The 17,416-nt window shown below is 37.4% G+C and overlaps 1 protein-coding gene across 2 annotated transcripts in view; it reads right to left on the bottom strand.

Annotated features, from left to right (window-relative positions):
• Nucleotides 1–17,416, bottom strand: part of LOC120523034 (phospholipid scramblase 1-like) — a 132,619-nt gene that overhangs the window by 25,579 nt on the left and 89,624 nt on the right. For both annotated transcript variants that reach the window (XM_039743974.1, XM_039743973.1), the window contains 3 exons: nucleotides 14,309–14,412; nucleotides 10,272–10,304; nucleotides 2,132–2,167 (listed from right to left, as the gene is read on the bottom strand). In XM_039743974.1, coding sequence (XP_039599908.1) covers nucleotides 2,132–2,167; nucleotides 10,272–10,304; nucleotides 14,309–14,357 — 118 coding nt within the window. In that variant the 5' untranslated portion in view covers nucleotides 14,358–14,412. The remainder of the gene's footprint in view (nucleotides 1–2,131; nucleotides 2,168–10,271; nucleotides 10,305–14,308; nucleotides 14,413–17,416) is intronic.

The following is a 17,416-nucleotide window of genomic DNA, read 5'->3' as shown; positions in this document are numbered from 1 at the left end:
TAATGTCAGCACAAGGAAATCTCACACGATGATCAGAGCAGCCAAATTGAGCCTAAAGCCTGGATGTCAAGGAAAAGGAGAGAGACTGTTCAGAAATTCTTAGACTGACCTTGTAAATACATGTAGTGCTGATCTCCAGGCACATCTCCCTACTGTATCTTAAATAGCCCCATTCTCAAAATAAGCATGTAAAATAAAACGTATGCGGACATGTAGGATCAGCAATAGGGAGAGCACTAAGTGCACAATTATGAGACAAAAGAAAAAAAACACTGGCCCATCTTCACTTAAAAACCCTCTTTTCTGCTGAGGTGTCTCATTTGCTCATCTCAGGTATAGTTGTCACCTCCTCCCTCTCTATCTCCCACCCCTAGTCTTTCTTTCTCCTGACATTTAACCACCCCCACACTATGGTCATTTTTGGGGCCATTAGCAGAACTGGTGTCTTCAGTAGATCTCATCCTGCCAGGCCACTGTGGCTTCACTGTGCCAGGTATCCATAGAACTTGCAACTTCATCAACAACATTGTTTATCAGAGTAGTCAGCAATACTCTCTCACAGCTACAGGAGAGTAGGTATGTATTTTGCACATTCCCCCTGTGTCGTATGTTATTTTCTTCCAAATTCCAAAAACTTGCAAGTGTATCTTCAATTGTCCTGGGTGTGGCTGGGGCTCCCTACTGGCCTGGCTCCTTGTCCAACATTGATCTGTGCTTTGCTCCCAAAGCTTCTGGACTCAATTGTTTAATTCTGGTTTCAGGGGGCCCAATGCCTGTTTTTGCACCCTTGGGTGTGGGCAGGAGTAGCTATGGATGTCACATATGACTAGTTGGATGTCACCAGTTGGTCTGACAGGTATTAGTTTGTGTAAAAAAACTGAAGTACCTGCAGCTAAACCCACATAGAGAGCAAACAAATTCCACAGAGAGCCTAGGATTCTAGGTTTGCGAGTTAGCAGCAGGACCCTCTGCACCACTCTTTGCTTTAATAATAGTTTATAAAATGACTATACTAACTAAGGTTTTACTAAGTTTTTTTTCCCCACAAGGTTTCAGGCCCTAACAGTGTCACTAAACAATTTGTATGGACACAGGAGTGAGGTGTGCATTGGATAAGATAATTTGTGTTTTCCATTTTATAACAGGAACTTAGGTACTTTAATACATGGAGCTGAAAAGTGGATATGTGTTTCATATCGATTGGACATTCAAGTGAGAATTTCACTCCAGTCAGTTCACATGACAGCACTACTGGTACTACTACTACTAAATGGCTAAGATGTTGGAGTGTAAAACACAAAACTGCATATTCAGCCCCAGCGTCAGTCTCTGGGCAAGTCGTCTGGCCTGCTGGTTCTTCATACAAATATGTGTACAACTGTGTGCTTGGAATAGTGCTGACCTATATCAAAAGGTTGTTGGCTGGGAATAACCTTAAAATACTGTATAAACAAACCACCTGTCCTTGTAAAATTGATTTAAATATATTTACTACAGAGTAAATAAAATGTGCAGGAAGACTGGATGGAATGGTAAAATGTCAAACGTAGAGATGGACGCGGTCTGTCTCCCAAGGGGTCAGAATTGTGCTGTGCATTCCTGTGTTGCTTTTTGACAGACTCCATTATCGGCTTTTCCATCAGTTGCTTAACTAGACAAGATGCAACTTTTGCCAATCAGTTTGAGTGTTTATTTTAGCAAAGTAAAAAAATAACGAGTAAAACTGACTGATTATAAGGGCAAGAACACCCTCACTTTGAGGTCATTATTATTGTTGTTAATAATATAACATGACATCCTCAAACTTGTTTAAACTGATTTAGGATTACAGGTGGACAGCTTTTATCCTGGCTACTTTTTGTACAAATCAAGAACCAACCCTGGACAGGCCAAGGATTGATTGCAGGACTCACTTGCATAGACACTCTCTAAAACAGGGCCACTTTGGAATTATCCGTCAGTTGTTTCCAGCATGTCTTATAGATTGTGCGAGGAAACTAGATGAGACAGAGGAAAACCCATGCAGCCACAGGGAGAACATGTAAGCTCCACGTCAATGAGCCTGTAGCATTAGTCAGTTCTGATGATAATAATAAAAATATGAAGGACAAAGTGCAACCGTTGATCTTACCACTAGACCCTGATGGTAGAAGTACTGGATGAGACACTGAAAGACAAAAAAAAGAAGAATTGTAAAATATATTCCTGTTGTATTCTGGAAAGGCTTTTGAGGACACCCCTCCTTAAAATGTAAACCTTTTTTTAAATGCACACATACTTTAGCTGGCCTACTCTTACACTTATCAACCTTTGGGGATATAAAGTTCACAGTTGAAATGCATCTGCACCCAGGACTACAGTCCACCGCTTTATTATCTGCAGTTCCTTCAGAGTAAAATAGAGCAAATGTGCTGGTAGGGAAACAGGTTTGATACATCTTAATCTTTAAGCATCATTCAAATAGACAGTGCCATAAGCAAAAGCAAAATAAAGTGTTACAATGCACACCATTCAACCTGGTATTGGTAAGAGTTTAGTCTTTTCAGGTGGCACTTTTCTTACGTTGCCGGAGTGTCGACAGAGTCCTCTTCTGTTTTTAAAACCTTATAAAGCTTTTTATCATTATCCGACGTTCATAAGACTAAAATCATGTTTCCAAAATCAGCTGCTTTAGCCCACTCTTCTGACATAATAAATGGGAGACAACTGAATGGCATGCCTGTATAACTTAGAGACTGTTTAATTAACAATATATGCATTATGAAAGCAGTTGATGTATTGTGCATTTGATTTAAACCAGTTCTTAACTGTCTTATCAATAACAACATGCACAGCCAAGCAATATCTTAGACTTACAATATTACAGAGCTTATTACTCTGTCTGCTTAAATTAATTAGCAAAATATTCAGGTAATTCTTAATCAAAAACAAAGACATTAACAGACAAGGTACAGTTCACTGCAGCCAAGTAACATAACAAGCTGCCTTAACATAACAGCCTTTGCAAAAGTACACATTTCAGACATTACACAAAGAGTTCTGCTCCTTCCAGAAAGGCTCTGCTTGTTTCTTCAGTAAGCGCTAAGTGAACAAGGTTTCCAGTTTTATTTATTGGTTTTTACTAAATCAAAATTGCCATCTCCAACAACTTGCAATTAACAAAGCACAAGTTCATGGTCCTATAAATAGAGCTGTGGTATAATTGCTCATTTGCTCAGGGTCACATAGTGGGATGACTGAATTTCTTGTGGCATTTCACAAATGTTTCTTTTTGTGTTGTTTGCGAATTATAGCTTTTCACAAAATGAATTCTTGCCAAAGACTCACTTAATTAGCGTTGCTTGCTCTCGGTCCATTAAGAAAGAAGCTAATTAGGTTTTCTGCTGTTCATCTACCTTGATGCTTTCTCTATTTAGATTGGGTTTCCCAGAATTTTGTTGCATTTTAGAGACCCTCCTAAGCAAGTATTTTAAAATAACCTCAAATCTCAGGATACTACATTTTAATTTTTGTGCATATAACCAATTAGCACTTATTTTTAGATAGATACTTAGATACTTTATTAATCCCAAGAGGAAATTCACATACTCCGGCAGGAGCATACTGATAAAAAACAATATTAAATGAGAGTGTTTTGCTCTTTGCAGCACATCTGTACTCCTTTGAATGTAGTCAATAACTGTTTGATTTTTAAAAACTGTATTACAGAATACCACTTATTGGGTACCTGGAAAAAAATTAGCTACCGTTTTTTATCTTTTTTGCGTCAGATCTTGAATTTGAAACATTCAATGACAATTTTTCCATAGTTATCTATGAAACAATTGCACACCATGTTAAGAAAAATGGAAAATCACCAAAAAATTCAACAGATCACACTAAATGTGCAGTATAAATATAAGCCTGATTATGCATGTGTGTCAGAGGATCTCCTTACAGGCTCTGTTGAGGTATGTAATGACCCAGCGGGACGAGAAGGGGGTGCTATTACTGGCGTTGCTTTCTCCTTCTCTCCCAGCAGTACCTAGAAACCACCCAGTGAGGGTACCTGGCTCCATCCTTTCTGGTTCCCCTTCCATTAGAATCCCTGATTCCCAGAAGGATGCATCATTTGTCAAAAGGACGAACCACAAGATAAACTGCCTGATAGAAAGTGACCTCGCAGGACGAGTATTATTCTGTTATTTTTTACCACGAAACTTAGGGTATTCATGCCAAGACAGGCGTTACTGTTGTTTATTTTTCAATATTAAACGGGACACCCGGATGGTGCCTCAGATTTTTGTCTGGCAGTCTGTTGTTCCTGCATCTGCTTTTATTCTTGACATTTTTAGTCATGTTTTTACATTCCGTTGGAATATTTATTGATGACTGATTTTAATTCTCATTGAGAAGAAACACTTCTTTTTATTGTATTATTTACATATTTAAAGAAAACAACTACAATGTACTGCACTTTGTTTATTTTTAAACACTGTTTAAATAAACACAGTGCACTTTGATTCACCAGACTTTTTTGTTTATGTGTCCTCTTTGACATAGACAAGCATTGCTATCGATGTCTGGGTTGCAGAAGACGATGCCAAGGCTGCAGACAACCTGAACATCTCAACATATTTTTGTGTTTTTGTGAGTCCTCACATCACTGTTTAGTGTGTTTTCCATAAGCACATTGCCATGTTGCAGCTATGGAGGTGTTGTGTTACTAGAAACATGATGCACATATTGTGTGGTGGGCATCATCATCGTGCTGGCATTATAAAAGATGTCCATGCTATGAAACACATCAAGACTGACATTTCAGTCTTTAATGAAAAGACTTAATAGAAAAACTTACTTCAAAAGAAAACATTCCAGTAAACAGATTCTGGGTTTGTTTTAATTTAGCTTTTTGTTTTACTCTTCTAACATTGACAACTGACCCTGTGTGTCTTGTGTTGTGTTGTGAGGGAGGGCACCCTGATGTCACTGCTGAAGGGACTACCCTCTGCCTTTACATTGAGGTGGGAATGACATTCCCAGCAGTAGTTGATTGATAGTCGTTTCTGTCTTGTGGTTACTGAATTTTGCTTCTGTTTTTGTCTTTCATTTATTTCAGTCTCAGATTGGATTTGTTAGCTGTGGGTTGCGTTTTTAGACAAGCCTTTCAGCCTCATTTTTATCTTTTGCCATTTTCTTTCTTCTTTTTGAGTTTTTTTTTAATAAACATATTTACTAATAAAGATGATTTGTTGGCTTTGTTGTTCAAAACAGAGGTTTGACAGTTCCTCTCCCTTGAAGGGATTTTTTTGTATATTATAAAGGACATTGAAAGTATTTTGAAGTTTTGAAGCCATATTCTCTTTGTGGGCATGTGTAGTTCAAAGTCTGCCTGTAGAGTTTGAGGTGAGGCTGCCTAAGGTGAGGCCTATCCTAGGCAGGCCAGGGTAGTTCTTTCTTGACTTGGTCTATGAGTCTTCTAGAGGCCTCATAATCGTTTCGTTTTTTTCAAGAATGAATGCCTGCCACTCAGTTTTCCATCAGGGTGATAGGATTCTAGTCTTATCATGCTGACACACACACATATAGACAGAACCTATACAACACTGGACATCATAGTAATGCAAATAAGTATCAGATAATGCTAAGGTTTAAACAGAAAAATTAGAAAATTAACAATATAACAGTAAAAAACTAAACAGCTGCTGACACATATCACAAGAAGGATGTTGATGGGAGAGTGGCAAGAAATATGTTGTTGTTGGAATGAAGACTCCATCCCTAACTTACTGGTTTCAGTAGATAAGTGGCAGAAAGATTTTATGTTCTGATGTGACTAAAACAAAACATTACAGTCTGGTATGTATGCTTCACGAATCAATCCCCATTCATGAGCCAAGTATCATCATCCACATTATAAAGTGAGGTGGTAGTCACATCACAAATAGCAGCTGTGACTTGCATTCTTTTTGGGATCGTCAGAAAGGTGAATGGGGCACAGTAGAGAAGAATAAAATCTGAGCCCCTCTGCTAGAAAATGAAACTGGGGAAGAAACGTGAGTATCATGAGGACAGTGGGTGGTGGAATGAACATTGCCAGAGCAACACTGCCGTGACTTACATGAAAGAATAAGATGAAGGAGTAATTTCATTACACTCCACAATACGCAAAATAGAGACTTGTCTTAAAAGATTACTGACTGTTAGTGCTGTCAGACAAGAAATCATTAACCTTGGGGATGAATGGTACAAAATAGTGACATTTCAGTTTTTTTTAACTTTTATTATTTAATTGCTTACTTTTTACTTTGTGAAAAAGCATGTAAAATTAATGACAAAAATTGCTTTATCTAATTAATAAAAGTCACAGGTTATGATACTATCCATACATCCATCCATTATCCAACCCACATACTATTAAATATAAAAAAATGTTGGGGGATAAATCATTCATTAGGGCAAGCTTATCATGACTGTATTTGTACCTTCTGTAAATATATAATCTCATCAATCCATCCACCATTTTTCAAATCTCCTTAATTCAGTCTTATGGTTATGATGAGCCAGAATCTTAATAAGCACTGGGAATCACACAGAGAAAACCAGTTCATCACGCTTACATGTGCAGGCCAATTGTGAGGTGAAAATAACCTCTCCCTTTGTAAATTTAATAGCCATCTCTTTCTTTATGCATATAATAAAGTCCATGTTAACTACAACTCAATTTGGGACTGGCCTTTTGGCAGTATTTCGATCATAAAGTGTACAGGTCATTGCAATTTTCTAGTGTGAGTCACCAATATGCATACTTTAAAGTACTTGTACAGAGTAGCACAAACAATCTTCAAATCTTGGCATCTGCATGCTGGCTCTGTATAGAAGGCAGGGTTTCTCAACCACTGGATCGCCCCCTGGTGTGTTTTTTGGCTGCCATTGTTGGTTCAAGAGTGGGTCGTGGTGGTTCTCTTAAGAAATCGACAACGCTATGTGATATGTTTCCCCATTTCTAAGTGAGCTTGTTTCACCAAGGGGAACACCACAACTTGCACTTGTTTTCTCAAGGGAGACCTCACGTACTCTAGCAATCTTTCTCATTTCAACAATAGGGTGATTTGCAATTGCTGCTGGTGCAATATAAATGGACAAAACTGAAAAAATAGACCATAACGGTTGAGAAACATTAGTGTAAGGGAAGGTGTTGTAAGCCAAATGTGTAAGAATTAGCCATGTAGAGCAGCACTGATCAAAACAAACCTTAAAGGTTCCTCCAAGAGTCAGAACACATCTGAGGCTCTGTGAAATAATAATAACAAAAAATGTATTACTATTTACAAGGCGCTTCTACCTTCTTAATGGAAGAAGAGTGAACCATCTGCACAGATTGGATTTAAAAAAGAAATGCCGTGTGGCATGGCCATTCAGTGTCCTGAAGATTGGAACTCTGTGAGTGCAATTATATACTGTATATATTTTTACTTATTGCTAGTTTGTGGCCTTTTGTTGATTGCAGCATCAGCACAAAAAAGTAGACTGCCGTTAGCTCTGTAGCTCCACCACCACTTCTATCACTGCCTCTGTGCAGTGCGTATCATTCTATAGCTGGAAGTGCTGCAGAAATTACATGATAAACAAAAGGCATACGGCCTTTGTGGCCTGTAGCGGCTGGTTTGGCTATTACCTTATTACCCTATTGCTTTCCTAAGGCCCTCAGCTGTAAGTATGAATGACTTTAACTCGACTGGCTATAAATTGGGGCATGACTGTATATCGTAGTATGTACAACGTGTCCTTGTGACTCTGTATTGGAATAAGAATAAGAAAACAAAAATAATGAATGAATCCAACATGGGTGGGTTAAAGGAAGCTGAATTGAACCACCCTAGTTGCTCTCTTTGTAAAGTCTACATATTCTCTCCAAGTTTGTAAAATTTAATTTCCTCACATATACCAAAGATGTACAGGTTAATCTAAGAGAGGTTGCACCTGTGTGCCAAGTGATGGACAGGCACTATTTCCTTAATGGGTTTCTTGTGCTTGATGCTGAAAGTATACAACTCTGAACTAGACAGAGCATGTTGTTAATATGGACAAAAACTTAAATTCATTTTTCAATTTCTGTGTCACAAACAGATCCAGCCTCATGTTTAGTCTATAGATTTTTTAAACATTGCTCACATAGACTTTGGGACTATCAGTCAATCAGTAATTTTTTCCCCCCATATCATTAGAAGCACTGTCATAAGACTTCCATGTCTGTTTTGCTCCAACTGCTATGTCAGTAGCACAGGAACACAGTCCTCTGTAGTCACACTTATGCCTCTCTCCTGTTTGCCTGCACGATGTAAAATTAAGTGTGTGCTGCAAATATCTGGTGGAGACATGCAAATGTGTTGCAGCCTGTTCTAAATTCTAAATGGATCTAAATGGACCGAAAATGCTTAAGATCTTCTTATATAATATGCTACTGCGGCTGTTCGTTTGTCTGTACAGGATTTAAATCACCTGTAGTTCGCAAACCATTTGAATTATTGACCTGAAATTTGGTACACATATACTACGTGACGTCTACTATCTGCTTTTGGGGTGATGATTTTTATTACTCGTTTTATTTTATTTTATTGTAAAATCAACTCTCGTCAGTGGGCAGCAGGGCGGCCGTGCAGCGCATGTGTACGGGCGCCATTCTCATTCCTACCACCTTCACCATCACTTCCCCTACCTCTTCATATTTTAATCATTCTTGAGGCAGATTGAAGACTTAAGTGCCAGCTTAAGTGAAAAATGAAGGAAAATGTACTAAGTAATCGCAACACAAAAACTGACTTAATCATTTTTAACACGAAAAGATACTGAAGAGAAGAAGCGGGCCGCTAGGGTGGAGAAAAGAAGAGCTGCTCACGAAGCAGCAAGTGCATCAGCCTCTGAGCAAACGAATGTTAAACGTACAGAGAAAGAGGATGAAAACTATAAGTTAAGTGTATTCACCAGTGGCGTAGCTCAAGGGGGGACATCTGTTCCCGGGCGCAGCATCCAGGGGGTGCCAAATTGATGTTGAATTCCCTTCTCCATTGCATTTTGGCAAACAGAAGGGGCCGCGAAATCTTCAGTTGTCCCCGGGCACTGAAAACCCTAGCTACGCCTCTGGTATTCACTGCACGTTATCGTGCAGTACGCCATTACTGGCATCTAATAGCTCTTGAAAAACAACCCAACAAGATTTAAGAATAATTATTAATCTAATTGCAAACTTGTATTTATTCTGTGCTTTATTCTGAATTTGCAGTTCAGGTTTACAGATTAATTGACTTTATATCCTACTTATAAAGTATGGAGCATCAGTTCAAGTTGAGCAGATTTAATTTATGGATGAAGGGAATTTAAGGGCTTGACATCTAAACTGATGAGTGATGCCAGGTACCAACTTTTTCAAGTTGGTTTGTGTTTTTCATTGTTTTTTGGTTCACCAGGAGCCTGGGTTTGAATCCTGCCCAGGCATTAATTCAGTGGGATTTGCACATTCTCCAGATGTATGTGATGGCTTTTCAACTGCTACCCTAGGTTCCCCCCACATTCCCAAGACATGTTAGGTAAACTGGTTAATATAAACTGGCCTTTTATATGTGAGTATAGGTGTACATATGACTATACCATTCAGCAGGTGGCTCCATATCCAGGGTATATTCCTGCTTCATGTTCAATCCTGATCCCTTGCAACACTGAATTGAATAAGCAGATACAGAATGGAGCAGGAGCTGTAAGGCTAAGGATCTGCGCTGGTATCTGGAAGGCTGCCGGTTCGAGTCCCTTTTACTGCCAAAACAGATCCTACTCTGCTGGGCCCCTGAGTAAGGCCCTAAACCTTCAATTGCTCCAATTACTGTACAATGGCTGACCCTGACCCCAAGGGGTATGCGAAAACTAACAAATTCCTAACACAAGAAAATTGTATAAGGCGAAAAAAAGAACAAAGAAATGGATGGCTGTTATCTTTTGGAAATATACTGTATATATATAAATTTATCTTCTGTGAACTGAAATTTTAACCAAGAAAATTGTCTTTTATAGTGCAAAACCAAGGATAAGGACCACTGAGTAATGCTCATACAGACATACAGTATAAGCTTGACTCCATGTGATGAGCACAAAGCCTAAACTCGGTGGCAATTGCAGACTATTGACACTGGCTCTAAATCTCCTGTGAAAGCAAAGTTAATAAAAGAAGGCAAGCATGACGGGCAGTGCCATTGTATTTCTCAGATCTAATCCTACAGCATTCATTAAAAAATACTTACCATATGATGGAAGAGAAACTGTTTTCTTTTTACCTGCAACATCAAAAAGAATGTTATAGTGCTGTGACAAAAATACACAAACCATATTAAATATTAATGTAGGAGAGTCAAGTCATTTGTTAAGATAAATAATTTTATTGGAATATTCAAATGTCCAGATGGAAAAAGGCAAATAATAGGCTAACAGTTTGTACAGGCACTGTGACCATAAACTGAGATTTTACCAACACATTAAACTCTAACATGTGTGAGTGATAAGAAATAAACTGCCAAATGGGGGTTTACAGAATTAGACAAAGGACTCCCAGAAAATGTTTTTATCCTCTCACCTTCTAAGTTTGTGTCCTCACCAATAGGAGAGCTGTTGTGACTGTATTGAGCTTTCCACAAAACTCCAGACATGTCAAATTAATTAACTGAGTGGCAGAGATTTAGGGACATTACAGGAGGGGCGTATCCTCACCAAAGATTAAAAATGGTTAGTTAAGACCAAAAGAATTGAGAAATAAAATTGGAAAATGAAGACTCTATGCTAGGGGAGTGACACAAGAATAGTCAGAAGTCATGTGACATGTATTTCTAGTAAAAGCATTTTTGGAACTTTGAACTTTATATTCCATCAATGTTTTTTTTTTTGGTTATGGTGTTCTGAGTAATGCATTGACCCATGTACTGACCTTGACAAAACCATTTAACGTGCTTGTATCTCTACTGCTCTGAATGGCATCTTACAATTTTATTATTTTTTCTCCTTGTATTACACTGACTGCTCTTACTCCATTACTTGTGCTATGGTGGAGTTTTCTGTTTTTTTTCTGCTTAGTTTGTGAGGGCCTTTAACCTCAGTATCAAAATCAAATCCATCATTTTACTAGACTTTTGATCAATAAAGTATGAATTTAACGTTTTCCATTCCTTAACAGTTTTTTCTTCATTTCTTATTGGCCTACATTTCTTCTTGAAAGTCTCAATATTCTTAACTTTCTTTGTGTGACTTGCACTTTTAAGTGATTGTTAAAGTCCACATGGGTTTGTTCCTTCTGGTTTACTCCTGCAGTCCAAAGACAGTGTGTCAGGTTAGTTGGTATCTTTGAATTACACACGGCAGTGTGTAAGTGATTAGGAGTGTGTGTGTGTGACGATACGGGTCCTGCTCCATGCTTCCATCTCTTCTTTGGGAGCCTTTTGAACCGTCGGTAATGAAACCCAATGAGCTGGACAATGAGGACACCAAACGAAGCAAGGGGAAGGTGCAAAGTGCAAATAGTGCTTTTATTAAAACGAACAAAACAAATCCAAAATGTTCAAAACAAGTGCAGTGTGCTGAAAATATTTCATCATTGGTGGGAACCTCACTTAGTTAAATAACTAATAATAATATAGCTATAATGATTCTTTTTTGCTTTTATAATTTTCCCCACTCCCTTGTTTGTTCATTGTTAATATTTTTTACATTGTTTTGCTACCACAAGGCGAGGTGCAGAGTAATGAAAGAGAGAATGGAGCAGGAAATGAAATGTAAGTATGGGGCAATCTATAAAAGCCTACCTTTCCCCACAGCTAAAACATTTAACAAAAATCAAAGTCTAAAACACTGGGGCTAAAAATTTACAAGAAAATACTGTACTCTCAAGACTTTCAGAAAGTATCCACAGACTTGAATGACGAGCGATATGCAACACTGTCTTAAAAAACGGGAACATCCCCCTAGCAATCCATTAAAGCAACAGTCATTCAAGATGGGGGCTCCTCTTAATAACAAAATTTTGTCACAGCACAAGATGGTAAATAATTCCAACAGTGTGAAAATGACGTTTTATAAAAAAAATAATATTTTTGGAATATGTAAAGTGAAATAGAATGGTTTGTAAAAGCTTAGAAGAAATTTAAGAAACACAGCAGTCACAACAGATATTAATTGTAATTTTGCCCTCATCCTTTTCAGCATAATTATGTGACTTAAAATCCCTGTTTAAGACATCTGTCACATAAGCTTCATTGCTGAGTCATTATCGTTTATTAGCAAGTCCCCTTTATATTCCTTCGATATTTCCTTTTTGTGAATTTTTTGACCTCCTGAACCGTTTTATATTAGATTTTGGTTTTTCGACATTTTGTTCTTGTTTTGCTTTTTGGTTTGTGAACTTGGTTTTAATGATTTTTGGGTTACTGTCTTTCTATTTATTATATTTATTTTCTTGTATATTGTCACTTTTGTTATTTGTGAAGCATTTATCACTAGCTCTGCTTACCTGTCAGACAGGTAACAGAATAAATTTAAAATATTTGATATTTGTTGCATGTATCATAAGCATTTTTCGTATACCTTTCCTCAGTATCCTCTTGTGTCACCATCTATCTTGCCTGGCACTTCCTCTCTTAAGCATGTTACCCTAAAGCCTACTTCTCAGGCTCTGTCATTTTGAGGCGTCTTGCTTGCCTTCTGTCTGCTTTTTAACTACCATGAGTAGTGGATAGGTCCCCATAACCCGCTGTGAAAACACTATTTGTATTCTTGCAGATATTTCTCGTCTTTGAAAGTGACTCAGGTTGAACCTCATTAGTATTTAGTGACCCAACATCACTCAGTAAGCTATTTACTTGAAGACAGGATTCTTGACCAATGAATGAGGAGGAGAGACAAATCAAATCAAACATACAGTATTTTTAGGAAGTAACTGTTAATAATATTTCAGAAAAAAATGCACAATTTTTGCACGTTTTGACCTTACAAATGTAAAATGGACACGTGGATTATGCAATTGAGAGATTTTTTTTTTTCTATGGATGTTTTTTGGTTACCCCTTCAAATTACATGGAGTAAGTAACATGAAAGATTTAGGTGAAGTATTCTTTTAAGGTTCTGTTTCTGGATTGTGTTTTCTTAACCATCATTTACCTTTTTGAACCTTAAAGTCCTTGGCCCAATTGCGTGCCTGTGTAGGCCGGAAAGCTGTCCATTTGAGGAGGGGTGAGGCTGCCTGGGGTCAACACTGTTCCAGAGTCCCAAATTGTTATCAGGGTTGGTCTGACCATTTGTTTAAGTTTTTAGGAGCCATGCTTCTTTTCCATGCTGTTGGTGGCAGGAAATCATAACAGTTGTGTCACAGACCAGTTTTGCTACCCATCTAAGTATCGAGTTGAAATGTTTTTTTATTTGATACATGGGTTGTCCATTTGGTCTGATATAATAATTTGCATCCAATCTCTTCCCCTTGTGTCTGCCTTTTCCTTTTTGGATAGAGCCATCCATTTTCCACACTTTCTCTTGGCATTGCTAGTTGATCTAACCAATGCTATGGTTGAAGTTTTTTGCTGAGAAAATATGATGGTGGTTGCTACAGGATCAGCCTGGTTTAGTGACTCTAACCTATAGTAGTCATGTCTGAGCTTTGTTTTTGCCAGCCTGTGTGTCAATATATTGTTATTTTCACTCATCCATTGTCCACCAAAGTTATCAGTTATTAGCATTAAAACTATAAACCTTGTCCACATGGCCTAAGTGGGCTCAAGAAAGTTGCTACTGTGCTGTTTTTGCAGGCATGCAATGTTGGACAAGAACAGGCAGATAAGATCAATTTTATTATTTATAGGACCTTATCTGGTGTTTTCATTATTATAGTTATTTTTTAAACCTACTTCAACATGTTTTTCCTATTTATTAATTTATTACATAATTTTCTTCCTAACCCTAGCAGCCAGACAGGCACACAGATACACAGACCCACACAGCCGCTTGGCCTTTTATTAAGGTGGATCACAATTGTCTGCAAGCACTAGAATGCAATGTTACAGCTTTTGTTCCTAAATGCTTCCTCAATTTTTTATTTTTTATTTGCCAAAACCATGATTAAAATGAAAGTTATTAGACTCTAATAAAATCAATCACCCATAGCCAATATACCAAAGTACATTTTTTTTTTCTAAAAGGCTTTACTGAGAAGATGTGTTAATATAGGAGCCTTTAATTTAACTTTAATGAGATTTGATATGCTCGATAAAGTTTACTCAGAGATGCAATCTTTTGTAGAACTTACTTTTTGAATTGTTCTGAGAATGTTGTGTTTGCTCCACGGATTCATCCATAGGGACCTGCGTATTTTGTGCCAGTTATATATATGTGGAGGCTCTGCAGCTGTTTCTGTAGCAAAGATGATAACAAAGATGAATTAGTTATTTATAAGCTGTCTGCATTTTTGTTTGTAGTCCAAGTATTATATTATCACCCAGTTCTTAACTTGTTTTCAAATGCAAATGAGAATCCAGTGCAATTTGGTGTGTCAGACATCTTTGGAGCGAAACAAAATGCATGGCAAACGTCACTTACTGAATCTAATACACCTGGTTTTGTGAGGCCTTTAAACAGTAACTTCTACCTTGACCATACAAATGAACCTTGACCATTTTTATGTGTCATTCAGTGGCGAATGACTAAGTGATCAAGACTTTAAGACAAAATTCAGATATGAGTAGAAAAAAGAAGATGGAGTTAATGGATTAAATTTCAGGTCAGAATCTTTAAAACTGTGCAGTTAATGTCTTTATCTCACTTATTACACTTTCTCCTTTTCTTCTTTCTCTTCTTTTGTCTTTCCCTAATGATACAGATTTTTTTTGTTCACCTTTACTTGTATTTTTCTGACATATTTAAATCTTTTTGACCTCTGTATTGCTTTATTTAGCTGTTAACTCTAATGACTATAAAATGTTGCTGTTAGTTCAGCCAGGGATCAATAACTGGAAGACAAGAATAACTGAACGCCATGATAACCGAGAGTCAAAAGAAGTGGTGTGGAAAACAAAGCTGAAGTGAAAATACTAAAAAGAACCCCTTTACTTTTGAGATCTAAACAACGGCAAACCATGAGAAAGACATACTATATGTTTATCCGCTGAGGAATAATTCTGAGATCCAACAGTGTTGAATTTATATGCAACATGACGCATAACCTCTAGACACGATGTCTAGACAGTGATGTATAAATGCAAAATAATATAATGCTAAAAAAATATAAACATCATTAAAATTAGCATGGAGCACCAAATAAACAACAGAATGAGATTCTTTGCAATAAAATGCAGATGAAATTAAATACATACTGTATATAAATTGTCCAAAAATCATTCATTAAATAAATTATAAACCATAATCATAACTGTTGGTAGATGACATCATATAACATGTGACTTTCTACTCACATAACTGGCAATGGGCTTAGCAATTATAAAATGAATGGCCAGTATCATGGAAAGAGTGACACAAAATAGCATTAACAATACCAAGGCAGAAAACAAAATGGCATCAACAGAATAGTGATAAAATATATGCAAGACTAAAGCTTAAAGAAATTAAAACCCTAGTACAGCCCGATAAAAGATAAAAAATTGAAAAGAAACCAAAACATTTGTGCAAATATAGCCAAAAGTGAAACTCTAATTCATGTTGAAAATGACATAAATAATATTCTAAACCTGCTTTTGGGGTCCCAGACGTTTGAGCCTATCCTGGCATCATTGAGCAGAAGCAGAAGCCAGCCCTGGACAGAGTGCCAGTCCATCAGAAGCCTACTCATACACATTCTAAAAGTGGATCGACCTAACATACGCGTCTTTGAGAGAGCCGAAGGGAAATCCACATAAACAAAGAAAAAATGTCCACGCTCCCTGAGGCAATAGCTGGATCCAGAAAACATACCCTGGGTGCCTATTCCTGTCACAGACTCCCATTTTGAATATCATTTGCATCTACTGGGTAATTCATTGGGGCTCTTTGATTTTTGAAATATAGAGTTTTAATTTTGATTTGTGATATAGGCTGTTATATCGCCTCCATTTGTATGGCGCTCTTGTTGATTCCTGTTGCTAGGATCATCCTGGAGTGGGTGTGTCCTCAGAGGTTGTGGCCTGTCAATCGAGATATGATGGGATCTGACTATACGGATCCTAAAATCCTCAAACTTTTTGAAATGCTTTTTGAACTTTCAGTAATCCTTCTGACTGCAATTTTCTCTTGCGATTCTTGGCTTTGGATACTGATAGTTGTTCTTCTGGTTCTGACCCTTGCTTTGGTTATTGACTATGTCCGTGTCTTCCAGGTGCCTTCTTAAATCTCATCCCTGCTGGCATAACAGATCCATGAGACAGCAGTTCTAACTGCTGTGCCATTGTGCCTTCCCTTAAATATTTGTACTTAAATATATTTTCTTTTACATCAGTGTGAGTGTAGACATCAGTCTTTGCATGTTAATTAATCTTGCTCATAAAGCTGGCTATACTTTCTTCATACCTGCCAGATTCAAATATGGATTCTTTTACATGAACTGTTAACAGCCTGTTATATAAATTTATGTTAAGCCTGCCACACTATATGAACAAAACATTAATGTCTGTCTTCAATAAACTCCAGTAATTTATGTATAATTTGTTCATGAAATTCACTTTGTGCGCTTTCACATCCATTACTTAGACAGCATTGTGACAACTGAAGCCTTGTAGTGTTTTTGCTTCAATGAGCTATGCAATGAAATCCTGCATTGGATAGTTTGTATTGTGTATTTTATTATAATGAATACCTTTTTCTGTTTTTAATTCTGAACAATTAGGTACTGTTAAAATTTCGTATTTGATCACTGGTCTAAAAGAGAGCTATCAGGATGTTTAAGAACTGGTGTGATCTTACGTCTTTTTGTTTGTGCGTTCTGTAACAAGTTGGGCCACTCCTGCCTTATGCCACATGTATAGTAGTCAAGACAGACACTAGCTGCCTGAAATAATCTCTCTATTATAAAAAAAAATCTTGGAAGGAGATGAGACATGATTGTCTCAGAGAGACACTTTCACGTCCCGCGAGACGAGTCTTCGTGCCAACCACACCCGGGGCCGGCAGCCACGCGAGACAAGAGCTTATTCAAAGAGATTTGGAAAAGTCCTGCGTGGTTATGTCAGACATATTTCTTGTAGAGAGAAAGAAACGATATTCACTCATGGTTACTTATATGTTGCGTTGTCACGATGTAATTCCAAACACAGAATCAAAATTCAATGCATTATTGATGAAAAAATAAATGCGAAAAGAGATCAAATATATGGACATAGGTGATATGACAGAAGTGTGCCGCGAAAAATGCAGATCACATGGCACTGCA

The sequence above is a fragment of the Polypterus senegalus genome, chromosome 2, assembly GCF_016835505.1.
Source record: "Polypterus senegalus isolate Bchr_013 chromosome 2, ASM1683550v1, whole genome shotgun sequence".
Lineage (NCBI taxonomy): Eukaryota > Metazoa > Chordata > Cladistia > Polypteriformes > Polypteridae > Polypterus > Polypterus senegalus.
Note: the sequence above shows the minus strand (reverse complement) of the source record. Positions and strands in the feature narration are given on the sequence as shown.